The sequence below is a fragment of the Pimephales promelas genome, chromosome 18 (genome assembly GCF_988280905.1).
Source record: "Pimephales promelas chromosome 18, fPimPro1.hap1.1, whole genome shotgun sequence".
Lineage (NCBI taxonomy): Eukaryota > Metazoa > Chordata > Actinopteri > Cypriniformes > Leuciscidae > Pimephales > Pimephales promelas.
Genome location: NC_142786.1, coordinates 4,547,231 through 4,568,092, shown reverse-complemented (window position 1 = coordinate 4,568,092; position 20,862 = coordinate 4,547,231). Strand labels below are relative to the sequence as shown.

The 20,862-nt window shown below is 39.5% G+C and overlaps 2 protein-coding genes across 12 annotated transcripts in view; both read right to left on the bottom strand.

The window, feature by feature from the left end:
- Positions 1 to 2,790: 2,790 nt before the first annotated feature.
- On the bottom strand, positions 2,791 to 6,864 carry LOC120485596 (uncharacterized). Of its 3 annotated transcripts, none has more exons than XM_039681414.2 (3): positions 6,513 to 6,864; positions 6,170 to 6,417; positions 2,791 to 4,515 (listed from the first exon to the last, which is right to left on the bottom strand). In XM_039681414.2, the coding sequence occupies exon 3, from the start codon at positions 4,356 to 4,358 to the stop codon at positions 2,868 to 2,870; it is 1,491 nt and encodes a 496-aa protein (XP_039537348.1). In that variant the 5' UTR covers positions 4,359 to 4,515; positions 6,170 to 6,417; positions 6,513 to 6,864; the 3' UTR covers positions 2,791 to 2,867. The 3 variants fall into 3 exon arrangements, with proteins under 3 accessions (XP_039537348.1, XP_088978935.1, XP_039537347.1); XM_089122809.1 differs by having other exon boundaries at positions 6,170 to 6,413; XM_039681413.2 differs by lacking the exon at positions 6,170 to 6,417.
- A 1,639-nt stretch (positions 6,865 to 8,503) lies between these two features.
- Positions 8,504 to 20,862, bottom strand: part of LOC120485597 (uncharacterized) — a 78,384-nt gene continuing 66,025 nt past the window's right edge. For all 9 annotated transcript variants that reach the window (XM_089122681.1, XM_089122688.1, XM_089122684.1 and 6 more), the window contains 3 exons: positions 18,197 to 18,508; positions 16,010 to 16,327; positions 8,504 to 15,645 (listed from right to left, as the gene is read on the bottom strand). In XM_089122681.1, the coding sequence (XP_088978807.1) occupies positions 15,203 to 15,645; positions 16,010 to 16,327; positions 18,197 to 18,508 (1,073 nt within the window). In that variant the 3' untranslated portion in view covers positions 8,504 to 15,202. The remainder of the gene's footprint in view (positions 15,646 to 16,009; positions 16,328 to 18,196; positions 18,509 to 20,862) is intronic.

Below are 20,862 nucleotides of genomic sequence, written 5' to 3'. Positions count from 1 at the left end.
AAAAGTGAAATGATTTGTGTAAATCCAGTGATTTCAGGCTCATGGCTATTCTTTGTGTGCAATTTCACAAACCTGGAACACCTTCTGAACGTAACCAAGTAAGAAAGGAACATTTAAAAGTAGGGAGAATAAATGAATTATGAATAATAATTAATTGTGAGAATAACATCAAGTAATCAATATAAAAGTAACTGTATTTTAAAACGTAATATTATAATTGCAAGTACTGTAAATCAGTTACTACCAGCACTTGCCTTGTGGTCTCCAATGTTTCAAAATATATCAAGAGTAAATATCAATACATATCTGACTCAGAAGACCATAGGAAAACACACGGCTTCAAGTCATTTTAGTTAGTAGTACAAGTCCTTAAAGATACATTTAGTACACTACATGGATAATTGCCCTGGAACAGCAGGGAATTAAGTCTATATGTTTTTGTGTGTTATCAGTCCACATCCTCAAATATAATCCTATTGGCAACTACTTTAACTTTATAATGCAGCTCCAGCCATGCACAGACAATAAAACTGCCTGTAAAATAACAAATGACCGTATGTTAATTTTTTATCCCTGTTGCCATAATGTGTAATTTTAACCCACACACAGCTGGAAAAACAAAACAAAAAACATCCAAATCTTTTCAGTTCATGCTAAGTTTACTTTAGCCTACTTTAGACTGGCTCCCTTGTGAAGGATGATACTATTGGGATACCAATTAGGTGATAAACATCCATAATAACTATTTGGAGTCAAACAAACCAAGTTCAGTGATTCTCACAGGACTTACGAATATCATTAGCGGCAGAGATAAAACATGTGGAGACTGGCCCATAGAATCACATTAAAATTACATTAATATGTGCGTGGGGAGGAGGCGGGGGGGGGGGGGGGTGTTGAGAGAGAGAGAGAGAGAGAGAGAGAGAGAGAGAGAGAGAGAGAGAGAGAGAGAGAGAGAGAGAGAGAGAGAGTACATTTCTTATCTTCTGGGATGAATGCTCTTGCATAATGTCTGCTTTTATTTACCCCAAAATCCAAATCACCAGTTTCTTGGTCTGAAATACATCTGATGTTAATAACAGAACAGAACTGGACTTTTTCATGGCTAAACGTTACTTGGCTGATGAACTATTTTTAAAACCAAAATTGATTGAAAACATATGTGCACTCCCTGTTTCTCTCAAACACCTCTGCAAGAAATTCCAGAGTTTGAGCTACAGTCAACAAATTGTCCTAAACACTTTATGACTCATAAGAAGCGCATGTAAATATAAAAACAAAACATTTAAACAGCAACTGGGAACTAATAAGAAAAAAAAGAGTTTAAGAGAGTCCAGTCTCTAGAATTTGTTCTTCTACCACTTACATTCATCCCAGATTTTACTGGACTGGAAGTAGACCAAAACAGGTGCAGACATTGTTTGTCATGGTTTCATTGATGCAATTTTAACAGTTTGGCGCAAGAGTTACAGATATTTTCAATAAATCCCAAAATAGCCACACTCAAACAATCAAGTAGACAACACACACCAGCCTTAAAGGAGTAGTTTACTTTGAAAAAAACTTTTGCTGATAATTTACTCACCCCCACGTCATCTAAGATGTCCATGTCATTCTTTCTTCAGTCGAAAAGAAATTAAGGTTTTTGACGAAAACATTCCAGGATTTTTCTTCATATAATGGACTTCAATGGGAGGTCCAAAAGACAGTTTCAGTGCAAACTGTTCAAAGGGCTTTTAACGACACCAGACGATGAATAAGGGTCTTATCAAGCGAAACGATCGGTCATTTAAAAAAAATATAATTTTAAGTTTAATAAACTCAAATAGTCGCCTTGCTCTGTTCTGTGATGCGCGTTCGTGACTCTCCTGTTCGAACTCGTTCATCAAAATGAACAAATTTTTTTTGCGAGTCAACTCATTCGTTTGTTGAATGAACCAAATGACACGAAAAATGATTGGTTCATTTTGATGAACGAGTTCAAACAGGAGTCACGAACGCTCATCACAGAACAGAGCAAGGCGACCATTTGAGCTTATAAAACTTAAAATTTGTTATTTATTTTTTAATTGAGTGATCGTTTCGCTAGATAAGACCCTTATTTATCGTCTGAAATCATTTAAAGCCCTTTGAACAGTTTGCACTGAAACTGTCTCTTGGACCTTGAACCGTTTGGTTCCCATTGAAGTCTTGGAAAATCCTGGAATGTTTTCATCAAAAACCTTAATTTCTTTTCGACTGAAGAAAGAATGACATGGACATCTTGGATGACATGGGGGTGATTAAATTATCAGCAAAAGTTTTTTTTAAAGTGAACTACTCCTTTAATTTTCCATCTTCTTTCTATTTTGTCATTAGATGCACAGGTAAATAAAAATTGTACCAACCATTTTGCATTTATCAACCATTGCTGTAAGAAAATGGAGACCTATTCAAACCCGGTTTCAAAAATAACAGCAGATGTTTTCGTTTTTTTTTTTAACATTAGTTTCTTTAATAATTCATTCCAGTACATGGTTTAGGAATTACATATTATCAATAAACGTGTACACTGAGTATTTTTACTGGAGGAAAGAAACTAGAATGGCACTCACTACGACACAGATCAGACAAGATACAAAGACTCTCTGTAAGCTCACCGATCCCAAACATAGACACTTTCATAAGAGAAAATCAGTCACGACTGTAACCAAAAGAAGATATTAAGAAAAGAAGAGATGTAAGGTATGAAAACATAATGAAACATATATATTTTATAATATATTTATATATATTGTAGCTTTTATTTAAAAAAAAAAGAAGAAGAAAGAAGTGAAAAGCAATTTAAAAAAAGGGTAATACTTTTTGAGATGTAATGAGGTTTTGTTTCAGCTACTGTCGTTACTGAGACTGCTGCCACTGCTAAGATCTGGCCGTTCTCTTTTGTGAATCTGCTCGTGTGCTTTGAGATGACCTGATTGGCTGAAATTCTTCCCGCAATGCTGGCAGGTGTACGGCCGTTCGCCCGAGTGGATTTGCTGGTGTGCTTTAAGATGTCCCAAGCGGCCGAAACTTTTGCCGCACTGGGTGCAGCCGAACGGCTTTTCCCCGGAGTGAATCTTCTCGTGAGTTTTGAGGACCCCTGAATTGCTGAAGGATTTGCCACACTGGGCGCAGCTGTACGGCTTCTCGCCCGTGTGGATTTGCTGGTGATTGCGGTAACTCGTCTCTTTAGTGAAGCTCTTGCCGCACAGCGAACAGCAGAAGGGCCGCTCTCCCGTGTGGCTCAACTGGTGGGCTTTGAGTTCCTTCGTTTGCCCGAAGCACTTTCCGCACTCGGCGCAACTGAACGGCTTCTCGCCCGTGTGCAGCCGCTGGTGCGAGCGGAGGTCGTCCGCCTTGGTGAAACCCTTCGGGCAGTGCGCGCAGGTGTACGGTTTTTGCCCCGTGTGGATGAGCTGGTGCCTCTTCAAGTTGCCGGCCTGCCCGAAGCTCTTCCCGCACTGCGAGCAAGTGTAAGGCCTCTCGCCGGTGTGGATGCGTTGGTGAGTCTTCAGGTTCCCCAGGGTGCTGAAGCTCTTCCCGCACTGCGTGCAGGAGAACGGCTTCTCACCAGTGAGGTTGCGAGGTTTGCGGGGCCCGTGGCCTTTTGTGCTGGTTTGGTTGTGCGCGGCAGGCGCTTTGCTGGCCTGGACGGACGTCAGTTCGTAAAGGTTTCCGGAGGGGAAGTCGGAGTCCATTTTCCCCATGCCGTCGATGGCGGTCTCGGGCCGGAGCTTGTTGAGCTCGGTGCGCAGCTCCGCCATGTGGATGGACTCCAGGGTGTTCATCTCGGTCCTGATGTGGCTGGACATGAGGTTGGGCTCGTACTCGGCCTTGATGGCGCCGAGCTCGCTGGCGTAGTAGCTGTGCAGGTCCGAATGCTGCTCCGACTTGATGTACTCCAGGCTGTCCGAAACGTGGGTGATGTAGTCGAACACCAGGCTGGGTTCATAGTGCGACTTGTAGGAGTCCAGCTCCGTGCTGTGGAAGGAATGGAGGTCGCCGTGGTGCTCCGACTTGATGTAGTCGAGGCCGCTGATCTCCATCTTGATCTGCTCCGAGCCCAGCTCTGCCGTGCACAGGGGCTGAATCACCGAGAGGTCCACCGTGCTGATGGGGTCGAGGTCGGGCTCGCTTTTGATGCACGGCAGCATGGCCATGGGCTCCACGATCTCGGACGCCAGCGAGCTGAGCGTGGGCGTGCTGCATTCTGACGAGAGCATGGTCAAGGTCGGCGTGGCGCACTCCGCTCGCAAAGAGTCGAGCGGCGGAGAGTCGCAGTCCGACACCAAATTATTCAGTCCTAAACTGATGCATTCTGTCTCCAACTCAGCCATCCTGGTGGAAGCTAGTCCACCGCCTGACCGAAGCTTCCGTTATGAGTAATACACCTTACTTTCACAGAGATAAAAGCGGGATTCCTGAGCGGGGATTGTCACTGCTGCCGAGGCAACCTCTGAACTGGGTTAGGAACAACCGTGAGTCCCCTGGCTCCTGGATGGAGAGGGAACAAACGAAGGAAAACATTCAATGTACAGCATTTAAACCGCAATTGAATTAGTATAAAAATAATAATAACTTCACAAAGGATTTTCCACAATGGTACCAAAATGTCATATCCCGTTGTTAAAGCACATTTGAGCCCGTGTCAACGTCAAATCGTTTTTTGGTGTGGTGTTCCACAGGAAAATCACGTACCAGTGCAAAACGCATTTCCAAAGATGGAGGACACCCAACACACGCCTAGCAAAAGTTGGTGTTCTTATGGTGACTTATGTTCATTGGCATTTAAATAACTTATTTAGAAAAGCTGTCTTTCTATGTAATGTTTTATGTATCTTTTTTCTTTTCTGTAAAGCATTTTGGCCTACCTTGGTAGTTTTGAAAATGCTTTATAAATATATATTGAGTTATGTTGAGACTTGGTGGACAATTTCCTATTGTGATCCTTTTTTATTTCCCAACAACCACATGAAGTTTTTATAGCACTAATAAAACATAATGAAGAGCAAAGGATGCACATTAGGTGTGTACTTGATGCTTATTTATCTATTTAATTACATGCAATGGAGAATGATGGGAAACATAGTTTATTCACACAAGTTTCATCACAGACCTGGTAACGGGCTAGCTTTATTGCAATACATAAACAATGAACAGAATGTATAACAACTATATTGTACAATGAACAATTACATCTTATGACTTCAAGCCATTTGCTTATCTCATTATTGATTTGATTCGGTTATGATGTTCGGGTTTCCAGGGTCATTTTTATTTGGTGGCATTCATTTGGACTGAACACAAGAATGCAAATATTCTGACATGATTTGAAAGCACCACGTGGAGGACTTTAGCTGTCAAAATTGGGCAAAAGTTTTACATGATTTGATATTTTGCACATACTTCAAGTCATTTCAAAATGGCTGTTTCTTGAATGCATGTGACAAACCTGTTTATGCAAGACTCAAAATTAGTTGACACCTTTGGTATATTAATAAATGCTTGAACACATTAACATGTTAAATGATCGCATCCATCTTCACATCAAGATGTCAAAGTCAATCTGACACATTGGAGAATCACCAGATGTTTACATCAGAATGTTTTATGAAATAGTTACACAAAATATAAATACCAAGCAAATTTTTGCGGGAACAAAACAAAAGAGGGAGATTCAAGCTTATAAATGTGTAATTACAACGTCGTCGCGTCATTTGTGTAATTGTGTGAGCCGACTGTCTAGAAGTAACGTTAGCCTACACATTTTGGGCCGGCGAAAAATAGGAAGACAGACCAAAAAATAAAAAGATAAGAAAACTTATAGCCTAGATGTAACGTTACTTAGTAAAAACGCGCAAAAAGGCTCGTTGACTTTTGCCGTGAATTACTAAGCAACTAGTCAAGGTAACATTAGCTCCGCTAGTTCGCCACGCATCATGCACTTTTCTGCTGCCTTTCTTGAATCTGGCGGCGTTTTTGCACACAATAAATCTTTTGGATTTTTTTTTTCCAAGAGAACCGTTTAATCCACGACGCCTAGTAACGGCGAACGTGTTATACAAGCACAGAACGGGTCTCGAATAGCGGGTATATCGGCATGCAGGGCGCATTTCGGTGTTTCCAGCGGTGGTGATGAAGAACGTACAAAGACAGGAGGGTGAAAATGCCACAGCTTCAGCATGCGTGAGCCAGTGGCCATCTTGTTTGTAGCTGAACGTCGCTGCATCAGCCGACTGAACGATCCGCTGAGGGAAAGTTGACCCAGCCGCAACTTTCGAACGCAAACGTCGATTCGTTCACCTTTGCATAACAATGGAAAACGCTCGCTGCGATAGAAGAGCGTATGTGGTGAGTTGCATGACTTGCGCGGTACATGCACACTCTCATCACTACCTATCAGAAGAGACAGGAGGAAGAAAAAAAAAAAAAGATGAAGACAGGAGAACGCGAATAAAAACGCTCGTGAGGACGCCTCGGCGATTTTTTACCTGTTCATTGCTTTTTTTTTTTCGGCCGTCAACGCGCCGAAGCGGAACCCACACCAAACCCCTGCCGGACCCGCCACGTCCACCTCGGCCCCAGCGTCCAGCAGCCTCCCTGTCGCACACACTCCTTCTTTCCCCCCCTCTCTCTCCTCCCTCTCATTGACTAATTCCGCTTCGTTTTCACTCCAGTTGTCGCTTTCCTCCGTTTCAGCCGTTGTACTTCCGTCGTACGAATGTTAATGCGCGCGCAGCAGTACCGTTTTTTTGATCAGCTACTTTGTTTACTTCCGACAAATGCTCGTTTTCGTGCGTTTTATCAACGGACGCACGGTCGAGGGAAATGAAATGAACATCTGCACGTACTAAGCAAATATTGCCAGATGTGTTTTTCATACTCTTGCTCATTTAGTGCTATCATCTGAAGGAACACACATCTGCAGTTACTTCTCATGACAAAAGCTGAGTGCTATGGAGCATCACATGCTTGGACACTCCAGAAGTGGATAGATATTGCATGGTTATCATCAAGCAATGATGTGTAAATTATGAGACCTGCATTCCTTTGCAAATGGCAAGTGGGCCATTAGTAATAAATGAACATATCATTTGATATTCTTGTCTTGTATAGGCCTACATAAAAAGCCTATAATATAAATGCTTTCATGCACAAAATATTAAGAGTAAATGGTAAAAAAAATAATCAAATAAATGCATAAGAAGAGGTATGTGTTGTGCTGTGGATGTTTTACTAAGCCAAAACAAATTAGATAAAATATTGCATTTGTCATACAAGGTTCTTAAAGGAGTAGTTCACTTTTAGTAGTAAAGGAGTAGTAAAACTTTTGCTGATAATTTATTCACCCCCATGTAATACAAGATGTCCACGTCTTTCTTTCTTCAGTCGAAAAGAAATTAAGGTTTTTGATGAAAACGTTCCAGGATTTTCTCCATATAATAGACTTCATTGGGAACCAAATGGTTCAAGGTCCAAATGAGTTTCAAAGGGCTTTAAACGACACCAGACGATGAATAAGGGTCTTATCTAGGACCCTTCGAGTCATGACTCGAAAAAGATTTGTTCATTTTGATGAACGAGTTCGAACAGGAGAGTCACGAACGCTCATCACAGAACAGAGCAAGGCGACCATTTGAGCTTATAAAACTTAAACTTTTTTATTTATTTTTTAAATGAGCGATCGTTTCGCTTGATAAGACCCTTATTCATTGTCTGGTGTCGTTTAAAGCCCTTTGAAGCTGCACTGAAACTCTCATTTGGACCTTGAACCGTTTGGTTCCCATTGAAGTCCATTATATGGAGAAAATCCTGGAATGTTTACATCAAAAACCTAAATTTCTTTTCGACCGAAGAAAGAAAGACATGGACATCTTGGATGACATGGGGGTGAGTAAATTATCAGCAAAAGTTTTTTTTTAAAGTGAACTACTCCTTTAACCTGAAAAGAAAGTGGGTAACAAAAGTGAGAATATAAATTGAAACATAATATGATTTCACTCTACCACTGAATGACTTCTGTACAAAAACTGATGTCATTCTCGTTCAATTCAAGCTTTATCATTCACAAATGCGTGACAAACTTTATATATTCATGTTCTTTCTTGAAAAGAACAATTGGATATCTGTGTCACTTGCTCTCTGTGACGGTTTACCTTGCATATGCAGCAAGTTCCACAACAGATATGAATCAAATTGCAAGCATCACACATCTGTTACTGCTTAGTACATCACAATAGCATCAAACAGGAAGGCTTTTTCAAATTGCATCTAGCTGGAGGACTTAACTGTAGAATTTATTAGAAAGTTAATAACACCCTTAGGGATATTTATTTGGTTGTCTTTTGAAAAACATCCATCTCTCCATAGAGAGATGTCCATAGAAGTCCATAGAGTTTAGAAACTCACCCAACTCAAAAATGCACTGAATGGATGATACGAGATACAATTCAAGACTCAGAATGAAAAATGACAAAGGATGTAATGGATGCAATTTTCCACCTTTTAATGTATTGCCATAATTCAAATGTACAACTACTTCAAGTCACATTAAAAGACATTTCAGTGATAGAAAAAACAATCTTTTTCTTTTTTTTTTTCTTTTGTGTGGAAAAATTAAATGCTGGTTACAACAAGCATTCTTAAGATATAAACCAAACCAAAATCAAATATATCCAACTTCCTTATAGTAACAATTTCTGATCATTCTGTGCATCATTGAAAATAATTAGATATGAATTGATTTTCCGTGTGTGGTTCATAATTACCTGGATCATAACAATGATGTTCTGTAAAAAACAAAAAAAAAAAAAAGTTGCATTACAATTTTTTCAAGTACAATCAACTTGGATGTTTAAGTAATTTCAACTTAAATTATTTTAAACGGACTTAAAAAATATACGTTGTCATAACTTATTAATCATATCATTTTTTACAGTGTAACAAATATGAATGAAGTGGAGTTTTTCAACACTTTTTCCCCAATTTAGGTGTTATCTTAACAAAATTATAACTGAATGTAAACACAAAGGCGTTAATTAAAATTTAACGCAGCAGTTAATTGTCTATTTTAATCATGCAACTATGTGTATAGGTCCTGAGGTAATGAACTGAGCAAACAAACAATTTCCATGCAAAGCTTTCAGACTACCAACAACAATGAGGTATGGATGTGTGGAATAACAGCGCAAAATATATAATGGAGTAAAAAGTAAATGGTACAAAACGTCATCCTTGGCATTTATTGGTCAAATCAAATGCTGATCCTCTATAATCCATTCAGAGCTACTCAACACAACAGAAAACTACTACACATGATCCATGGAAAAGAGTTGATCCAATTGGTCTGAAGAACAGTTCTTTTCAATACAATGCAATACAGATTCTTAATAAAACAGATATAAGGAGTCATCATGCAAAACATAAAACAAAACATCAAAATGCTCAAGTAGTTTGTAAGAATAATGCAGTTTTTTTCTGACTGTTTGGCATAAGGTTACTGTTGATTTTGCTTCATAAAAAAGGATACAAAAATGAACAGGTAAAAGCATTCTTACAGGATATCAATGCTGGTCAATAGAGTTATTATCATCATGATCAACTTATGGAAAGTCAGACTGCAAACACGCACACACAAACTATTTTAGGCACTACGTACATACCGCACAGTTGCAACATCTTTTTAAAATGTTTTTACAAGAGACTGCATCACACATTCGTCATTACTGACAGAATAAACAGCTGCACCCCAAATATATTTTACATGCGCAGTTTCTTTAATTCATGTTGATAAATGGATGGGCCATTTCACTGCATTTCAATTAAATGCAAAATTCTAGTCCTTCAATATTAATTGAAATTGCTTATTGTGACACAGAACAAATGGAAATATAGCAATATCACCAGGCCCTGTTCAGTGATTTGGATCAATCAACTATAATTCACCCAAAAACGTAAAATCTGTAATAATTTACTCACCCTAATGTCTGTATGATTGACTTTCTTGTGTGGAACATTATATTTTGAGTAATTTCCTTTTTGGGTGAACTATCCCTTTCCAGTATCGTTCTCCAGCATCGATGAAACGAGCAAAGTTTTTTTTTTTAACAATCTTAATTACACAGAAGTCAGATCTGACTAGCAGTAACATGGATAAAGAGAACTACTACAATATCTATAGTTGGCTGTTTAGATGAACGCACAAAGCACGAGAAAGGAGGAGTTCTGGTAAGTTCTTAGCAAAGGCATGGTACTAAACAACGAATTAATTAGCTAGCTTATTGAACGGTTAAATCTAGGCACTAGCGACAGATGATGTTCTTCATTATAGTCTACAAATAAAATTAAAGGAGTAGTTCAAAAATCACCAGGATTTTTCTCCATATAATGGACTTCATTGGGAACCAAACGGTTCAAGGTCTAAAAGACAGTTTCAGTGCAAACTGTTCAAAGTGCTTTAAACGATTCCAGACGATAAATAAGGGTCTTATCAAGCGAAACGATCACTCAATTAAAAAATAAATAACAAAGTTTAAGTTTTATAAGCTCAAATGTCGCCTTGCTCTGTTCTGTGATGCGCGTTCGTGACTCTCCTGTTTGAACTCGTTTATCAAAATGAACTAATCTTTTTCCGACTCAATTCGTTCGTTTCGTTCGTTGAATAAACCAAATGACATGAAAAAAGGTTCGTTCAGAGTTCGAACAGGAGAGTCACGAACACGCATCACAGAACAGAGCAAGGCGACCATTTGAGTTTCGCCTGATAAGACCCTTATTCATCGTCTGGAATCGTTTAAAGCCCTTTGAACAGTTTGCAGTTTGCACTGAAACTGTCTTTTGGACCTTGAACTGTTTGGTCCCCATTGAAGTCCATTATATGGAGAAAATCCTGGAATGTTTTCATCAAAAACCTTAATTTCTTTTCGACTGAAGAAAGAATGACATGGACATCTTGGATGACATGGGGGTGAATAAATTATCAGCAAAAGTTTTTTTAAAAGTGAACTACTCCTTTAAGTGTGTGTTCACACTTGTAGCTTGATTCGGACCAAAAAAAACTAAAAAACCCAGATAGTCCTGGTCCGCTTAGCGTTCACCTGGTCTCTTTGGTCCAACGCAACATAGTTCGTTTGGAAGTGGAGCGAGACCCATCTTTTCAGCGATTTCTGTCCGCTTGTGTGAGGCACACCAGACTTCAGATGGTAGCGTTCACACTTGTTCAAATCAACCACACTAACGGAGCGATCACACCAGGGTTAGTTTTTTTGCCAAACCAAGCATGCCAAGTATAACACATTAAGATACGTTATAACCTCGAAAATAAGTCCCGAATGAAACCCTAAGCCCTTGCAATCTTCCTCCGAGTTCCTTCTGTGATGTAATGTGGACTAAACTGACATGCACACGCAGCAGCCATTGTAAGTTCACAAGACCACAAGTGCATATGAAGTGTGCCATTTGGGACAGGGCCTTAGGGTTCATTATATAACATGTAATGGCCCATAATGAAAAAACAAAACAAAACTACAATCTTTTAAGCGCATGTATGTTCACATAAGGTTCCCTTCATTGTAATCTTTGGGTCGCAAGTTCTTGGTACCTTCCTACAGAGAGATATTAGGTAGCGTTAAACAAAAGAAGCCACATTTTAAAATGCACAATCAAATAATAAGTAGGCCAACAGCAAGTCCCGTTCCATTTGTAAACGTTTCTTTTGAAAAGGACCGTAACTCTTGATATCGCAGAAGTCCCAAAGCATATGGTCCCATCGATGAGGTATTGATCCAAGTAACAGTAACACCTTGTACTTTTTCCCCATCATGCTTATTACCAACAAAGATGATATTGTAAATCTTCAGGGAATGTGCGTAACAAATAGGACTCCTCCGCTGTTAGTGTTCCCTTCGATATAGGGCACAAATTGTAAGTGCAGGGTTCGTCTGTCTCTCTGAAAACTGTAGATAACAGCTTCCACAAGGAAGACTCCATGTTTAGATGTATGCCGCAGAATGCTGGGAAAACCAAATATCGCAACCAGCAACTGAGCCTTTCTCAAAGTTCAAGATGTAGAGCCATGCAAACACTACAACGTAATCAGTACAGGAAGACGCTACTCTAGTTGAGGATTCTGGGAAAGTCAGATCCGCTTATAGTCACTGAACCAACAATATGAAGGTTTAGGAACTTTCCAATAATCATTTCAATGCACTTTTCTTCATCCTTAGACTCCTTGCCTCTTGAAGACAGCTTCTTGGTTGTGCATGTCACGCAATGATGACAATTGTGCAACTTCAAGTCGAAAACTGTAAGCCATCCTCTATCCATGATGAAAGGTTAAAGCAAAAATGTATACAAGTCAAAACCTTAATTATATAAAAAATCCAGTATGACATCTGAACATAAGAGGTATTTCATGTTGAGTAATAAGCAAGTAAGGAAAAGATGGTGGATTTGATCGCAGGAGACGCGTTACACTATCTCTAGTTCATTTTTACACATTTAAAAAGTAAAAAAAAAAAACAAGACCAAAATGCTGCAAGGGATCTAGCAACTGCTCTCCTTTCCTTTTCCATGATAGTTTTGTGTAACATATGAAATATTTACAAAGATCGTTTAAAACGTGTATACGCCAAATGGAAATTCTTCAATCCTTATTGTTATGTCAATATAGCCCTACTCTGATATTTACACAGTGTACACAGCTTGTTAATGGTATGTTTCTTTAAATTTTCCCCAAAATTAGGGAAAAAGAAAAAACAACAACATTTTAAATCATGTCAGACAAATCCTTTTATGTACAAGTACCTTTCAACAAACAAAAAAGCTACGAGTTTTTTGTACTTCCTTCAGTACTTGAAACTAGGGATGCTCCGATAGATGGGCCGCAGATCCGATCTCACAAACCGAAATCCCAATTTGATGGTGCAATGACGACAAACTTTAACAACGCAGTCCCCTGCAGTCCTAAAGAAATATCACGTGTAGGAAGGGTTTCACGGACCGCATTCAGAGCAGCATCATGACAGGTATGAAGGTGAGGCCATGAGGGACAGACTTATGGTTTCAATGGCAGCCGCTGTATAAAGCCCCTAAATCACTTATAATTTTCCACAGCTCATATTGCCGTTGTCTACAAAAATTTCTCGGAAAGATATTTTTTGCAGTGTTTTGTCAGCAGAACAGTTCAAAAACACATTAAATAGTAGTACAACCCACTGAAGAGATGCATGTCTATCCCTCATAGCCTTGCTTTCGTTAAAATAATCAAAGAAGATGCTGCTGTAAATAAGGTCGAAAACAAACCTGATTCGCTGCCTCTGAGGCAGCTCCTCCACACACACACACACACAGAGAGAAAAGACAGCGACAGAGAAAGTGAGGATTTGTCCTTCTTCAAATACTTTTTTTCGTAGTATCGTCATAGTATCCTTTCAACCTTTAAAGTCGGCATGAAACTGAAGTTGAGATGTCATTTCTTCCTTGTTGTAACGTATATCCGACCGAGTGAAACGGCTTCTGAAATTAGAAAAAAAATGTAGGGCGGGGCTTGATTTCGTCCTTCGGGAATTGATTGAATCGTTGGAGATTGGGCGTTGCAAACAAAATGGAGGCAGATTTGAATGCCAGTTTACATTAGCCGCGTTTCCACTGCCAGGCTAGTGCCGTGCCAGGGCTAACAGCGAGCCGAGCCGAGCCAGTGCCTCAAGTACCGGGCTTGCGTTTCCACTGCCGAGCGAGTAGCCCTACAGCACTGACCTAAACCCCGCCCCTAACACGCATTTCTGGATCAAACGTCATACAACCCAACCCATTTCAGCGGGTATTGTGAATTTATTTATTTTTTTAAGTTAGGAAGATAGCATGTATATTAACTCGCCGGCCGTGGCTGCAATAGTGTCCCGATTGTCTCGCGAGTCGCCAATACAATACAATACTGCGTCTGCAACTATTTAATTTTTTCTTGAACTTGAAGCGCTGCTCGCTGAATGTTTAGCTTAGAAAGTTCAGCATCGATGTATTTTATAACGTCCTCGTTTCGTCACATTGACGTCGGACCATTTCTTCTGCCCAAATGCTCAGACGAGCTTTGGTATCTTCGACAGACCCGTACAGGCGATTCTCCATTTCCAGCAGCGATTATTTTGCGCGATATGTGAAATGCGCATCTTGCTTCAGATCATTCCATAACAGCAATAAACTCCGCCTTCTACCTTGAGCACACCTATTTGATGTAGGTATTTGACGTTGGCCTCGAGTAAGCCCCGGAAGTGACAGTGGAAACGCGACTGGCCCTGGCACGCACTAGCACAGCTCGGCCTTGGCCCGGCAGTGGAATCGCGGCTAGTAAGTCTGATAGCCGCACCCTCATCGGATCTGGCCGCACCCTTTCTCCATGGCACGTGACCGAAAGAGAAGAGAGATTGTTTCGAGAGGGGAGGGAAGGGTAATGTATTTGATTAAAGATTATAAGGGTACATGAATTAAAACAAAAAATAATGAAGTGCACAGACAAATCATTTATAAAAAACACTACAAGATTACATATAAAAAGAAGATTTCATGCCGACTTTAAGGGGATTTCCCATGACTGGCGTCAGCTCTGTTCAATGCACTGAATTAACGCCACTGAAGAGAAACATCAGCTTCAGAGTAACCCAGGTGAATCGTTGCTAATCGATTAAGCTTTCTAAAGCGGCGCTCAAAGTTAAAATAATTTAAACATCCTGTGGAGCAACAATGAGTGAGTGACTGTAATTATGTTCAGTTAGAAAGTCGTGTAGGCTCTTTATTAAGCCAAAGTATCTTAATATCTATGGTGTTTTGAGTAAGATGTTTTTAAAATGGCCTATTTAAATGTTCAAATCAATATTTGTTGTGCTTATATATTTGATTCTTACTTGAAACAATTACTATAAATAATATAACCAAGGCAACATCTGTGGTATTACTTTATCTGAAAAAAAACAATGACAGTCAACAGAGAGCGTACATATCACTTCTATAAAGTTTAAATGATCAGGATCGGCTGATAATGATAAGAAATCGGTAGTCGGTATCGGCTGCAAAGAATCCTGATCGGAGCATCCCTACTTGAAATGAATTTGAAAGTCTGACTCTGAAAAGCAACAAACATTTGAAAACATCCCTTTCCATTTGCTTAATTTCCCCTATCTACACGCTCTCATATTGCTTTGTCCGTGTGCGTCCGTAAGTGAGCCTGAAGCCTTGAAGACTGGGAGAAACTCTTCCCACATTCTGGGCATTGGTTGAGCGCCTCCTCGTGCGTTTGCCGGTGAGCTCTGAGAAGGTGCGGTCGGCTGAACTTTCTGCCGCACTCTTTGCAAGCATGGGATTTCCTCCTACCTTTGGGCTTCGAGGACTCACACCTGGCCATCGTCTCGTCGTCATCTTCGTCGTCCACCTCGTCTTCATCCTCCGCTTTTTCTTTCTTCTTATTCGCCTGGTTACTCTTTGAACCTTTGTCGTCTTGCGAATCAGCTGGGTCCACGGACACTTCTTGACTGGGAACGGCATCCATGGACTCGTCGTCATCCTCGAGCAGCTGGGATGGAAGCGTCAGGAGTCTTTGCAACATAGACGGGGATCTGATTTGAGAGTTGTCGCCTGTGTATAAAAAGGGAGCGATTTGAAACGTTCAACAGGAATAAAAATGGCACCAAGTTCTAGGGAGTGGGTGCCATTTTTATTTTTGCAATGCTATGCTTTTCTCCCGTTTAAAGTAGTTGTTTCTTTCCTTTTTCTTAGATTGGGTTAGTTATTTAACACTTCCTATACTAATGTTACACCAATAAACCTTGTTGTACCACATTTCTGTTCTTGTGAATGAACATTCAAGCTTGTGTTTTATGTTAATACTTTAGTTATCATTAACTTATTAATGTTGCTTCCCCTATCCTAGACTGGGTGGAACGTAACAGTATGCTTTTAAATTATAACCGCACTAGATCATCAGCACAGCGCCGCCTACCTGTGGAGCTGACGACAGGAACGCCATGTGTGTTTGAGGATAGAGAAACGACCTCCATATCGTCTACCTGCAACCAGGGCGGCTGCCCCACCTCAAGCTCCAGCTTCCTTTGAGTGGCCAAGCAAGACGGCATGAGCGTCTCTCTGATTAGGCTGTCCATGTTAGTTACCGACCCCGAGCTCAGCTCGGTGCGCTCCTCCATACTGGTGGTGACCTCTTTGATTTGCCAGAAGTCACTGCACCACTTCTGCCCAAAGACTTTGTCCAGGATGGGCACCCAGTCTTGAGCCACTGTAATGACAGTCTGCTTGTCTGGGTCTGTTGATGAAAAAAAATGTATTAAGGAGTAAAATGAAGAGCAATAACTTATTTTTAAGCCTAATTTACTCCATTTAAAAACAAGCTCATAATTAGGGTTATACACTGGACTAAACTGGAAATCCAAATGAACTTTGCTTGCTGATCTATTAAACAAGGATCCAGAGGAGTTTAGTTGTATTTCATTTGTAAATAATGTAGAAATCGATTTTAAATACATGCGATATTCCGCAAAGTGATTTTTCATTTTAAAAAGTTTGAATTAAATGAAGTAACTGAAAAACAAAATCATGTTTCAGCACAAGCACTTATGGCACTTTTCTACTGCATGGTACGGTACGGAACGCTTTGGCGCTTTTCCACAGCATGGTACGGTACGGCACGCTTCGGTACGGCACACTTTGGTGCTTTTCCACTGCATGGTACAGTACGGTACGGCTCACTTTGGCTTGCTTTAAATGGTACCACCTCTGTTGAGGTTCCAAGCGTACCATACTGATACTAAAATGTGATGTGAACACACTGCAGATCACTGATTGGTCAGTCAGACAGAATAGTCACTACCAGCGCAATTGTATTTGCGAGATATCAAACGCTAGATTTAAGTAGCCTGTAACAGCCACTGCTGTAGTACCTGTTTTAAAACTACTTGCTTGAAGAAAAAATTAAGAAAGAAAACGTCCAAAAAAGAAATGGCTGAATCGTGGTCAGTGGACGAATTGCAGACGTTCCTCTCGTTGGTTGCTGAGGAGCAGATAAACTATAACAATCAGACTATAATCCCACCCACTTTGAAGCAGTACTATCAGCAGTGGAAAAGGAAACCGAGCTAAGGCGCACCAAGTCGCACCGAGCCGAACTGTGCTGTGCCGAACCATTTATGTGACCAGGTGTAAATGGAATAGTTTGGATAAATTGATCAGTAAAACGCATGAAGTGACCAGGTGTAAACAGGCCGTTATTCACTAATTACCTGCAATACAGGCAATATCTGTCTGAAGATGTTTAAAGTGAGCCATCTTGGGACAAATTGTTGGCCAGGTCTGCTTTGATTTTACATAAGAGCTTAAAAATAGAATTAGAACCCAAAGAACAGATGGCAAAAAGTATTTGTGTTTCTTGAACAACTGAGGCGTGCCAAAACAATGTGTTGATAACAGGGGAAATTCAGTTTTGGTGTGTTGCTGTTTTTGAACAATGGCCATATTTGACTTAAAAGAGACGTTTGTGCATTATTCTATTGATCGTGGGAGCTATAAATCACAAGAAATCCAGCCTGATATCCAATCACAATATAGGAACACTGTTACATTGACATTCAGTTACAGTAAAGGACAGTTCAACTGCCCCAAACAAATTGCATTTGTACAACTACCTGGTTTTCATAATTCTTTTAGTGAACCGTGTGCTAAAACAACGCAGACCTCGCATGCAAATGAACAATGTTATCAGCAGGCACAATTCATTTGGATTAAATTCTTCCCACATTGTTCTACACAAAAACGAAGCAATTCTATCCAACTTCACACTTCTGTATGTTAGGGATACTCCACCCAAAAATGAAAATTCTGTCATCATTTACTCACCCTCAAGTTGTTGCAAACCTTTTGAAGAACGATTGGAACATTGGCACCATTGATTTCTATAGTATTTTTTTTCTACTAAGGAAGTCCCAAACAACTGTTTGGTTCCAATCGTTCTTCAAAATATCTTCCTTTGCGTTCAGCAGAAGAAAGAAACTCATACAGGTTTGCAATAACTTGAGGGTGAGTAAATGATGACAGAATTTTCTTTTTTGGGTAGAGTATCCCTTTAAAAAACATTGTCACTTTCTATTTCATATAAATGATGTCTTTTTGAACTTTGTACCATTGGTGGGCTCAGTCTCATCCTTTTCCCACCCTTTTTTGGGTGATTGGTCCTGAAGGCCTTTCGACTTTTGCTTTTCTACTTTGGAACTGCTTGGAGAGGCGGAGTCATTTTCAAAGTCTTCCGGTACCTCATCAACCACGTCACTGGTTGCCACTATGTTCTTTTCCAGTAGCTGCTCTTTCAGTATCTGGTTTTCCCGCTCCTTCTTGGTGAACTCCAAGAGCAGGTCGTCAAAGCTGTCTTCCACAATTTTGGTCAGCTCACAAACGGCAAATTCCAGCACTCTTTCCATAACAGACTTTAACTGACCTTAAAAATGGAGACAAAATGGGGGACATCATGACATATTTACTTGGAAAAAATCTATACGATGAGGTTCTTGTGACACAAACAGGTAGTTACAGCAAATAAACCCTCCAATCTCTCACTGCACCATCCACACACCGCAGCAAACTGCACCAAATAAGACCGCTGGCTGACATTTATTAGAATCAAACCAATTTGCTTCCCTCCTTACTCTCAGCAAGCAAAAGTTCAGATTTAAAGCATCAATTACACTGTCAAGATTTTAAAGCAATCTGAGAAGAATGTCACTACCAAAGGATTTCTCTCAATAGAGATGGAGAGATGGAGCAGGGTTATTTCTGTTACATACTGTATAAAATTGAGTGGTATTGGTATAAAATAACATACGGCATAACAACGGCAGTTTGGGGGCTTGCAAACGCAAACCTTAATTAAAATGCACGTTTTATTAAACAATAAACGCTACTGAATGAGGAAATGGTGTGCATGCATCTTACGTGTTTCTTTACAAAGAGGCATCCCCAACTACTACACTGTGTAACTGTACCCTAAAATGTAGTCTAAAATCTTTCAGTACTGCAGTGCAGATGTTAATTGTATGAGATAATTATCAGGTAGTCTAATCAAAACTTCAGAAACAGAAACACAATAAAACTAGTGATTGAAGTCAATATAGACAACATACATGTTTGGTCATTAAACAATTAAATCATTAGCTGTCGATATCAAACTATGTTGGCTAAGAAGATTTACTTAATTCTTAAACCCTATGTAATTTGACACCACAGCTCACACTAATGATGAAAATCTGCAACATATCATATCTCACAACATAAAAATCCAGTTTACTTCTGTAATGTGATAATTAGCAAAATTAAACCGGATTTTCAAGAAAAAGAAAAGTAGACCCATCTTTTCAGCGGTCTCAGTCTACTTTTGTGATGAGTTCAGATGGCAGAGTGAAGAGTGATAACAGCCTGAAAAGTAAGAGCACTCTGTGACATCAATCAAAAATGAAAAAGTAGTTTCAGAGGCTTTTATCGCTTTGGAATAATGAGAACTAATGAATTATTCACATGCATTAAAAAAGGCATTAAAATCCATTTCGATTTAATTTTCATGGCTCAACAATTAAAGATTCATTCGGGCCCAACCATAAAACATGACCAAACAAAAAAAAGTATAATTATAAAAATTAAACAAAACCTCATCAATTTTCATTTTTGCTATAAAGGTAACACTTTACAATAAGATTCCATTAGTTAACATGAACTAACCATGAACAAAATCTCTGTTCAGCATTAGTTCATGTTTATTCATTTAGCCGACGCTTTTATCCAAAGCGACTTACAATTTGGATAAAATATTTGTTAATGTTAACTCACACATGTACTAATGCATCAATTCAAATGAATAGCATGGTTAGATAACATTAGTTAATGCATTAGTTAACATGAACTAACCATGACCAATGCCTATAAATAGCTTTACTGTTTTGTAAGGTTAACTTAACTTACTATATGCACTGCATTATGCATTAGTACATGTGTGAGTTAACGTTAACAAATATTAACTAATGCTGAACAGAGGTGTTGTTCATGGTTAGTTCAATGCATTAACTAATGGAAACTTATTGAAAAGTGTTACCGCTATAAATATATATATTTTTTTGTTTTCTTAAGTTTTCAATTCTCTTCACAAACACAAAAGTCTTTAAAAAAAAGATTATAAAACAGGCTGCAAATTACACAGCTAACGTAGCTCCATAAATTCATTTTGAAGGAAAACGATAGCAAACACTGCGAAATATTCCTTGGTTTGTAGTTTTTTTAAAACATTCCTTTTCTGATGCTCCCAAAACTGTCTCCAGTCATTCTTGCATTGTCTGCAAATTTTGAATTTGCAACAATCACAAAAAACATCAGATTATGTCTGCAAGGCAAGGCATACGATGTTTTTCAGTGACAAGCGACAACGCAGTGGTTTAAAATGGCCTGGAACAATCTCATACTGACAGTAATGCTTACTGTTGAGCCCTGATGTTGACTTTAAGAATTTGAAAATAAAGATGTACCTATTCAAGTGCAATTATGAACTGTATGCAAGGTAAATGGAAATATCTGATATTTGACTCTAGTCTAGTGGTGTATCTAAAATCAAAGAAATTAAATGGGCAATCTTAAAAAAAAAAACCCTGTATGCATCACCATAGCATGTTGACATGCAAAGCGTATCATTGGGCTCCTTTGTAATTTGGCCGAAGCCTCTGCTTTTGTAGAATGAAGACTCTCATGATACCCCCCCCAAACCCCAAACATGGATACCCTCCCTAGGGTCTGGAAGGTGTGGCTTCTTCT

Coding starts and splice junctions, on each gene's coding strand:
- LOC120485596 (XM_039681414.2), bottom strand. CDS start 4,358: ATGGCTGAGTTGGAGACAGAATGCATCAGTTTAGGACTGAATAATTTG.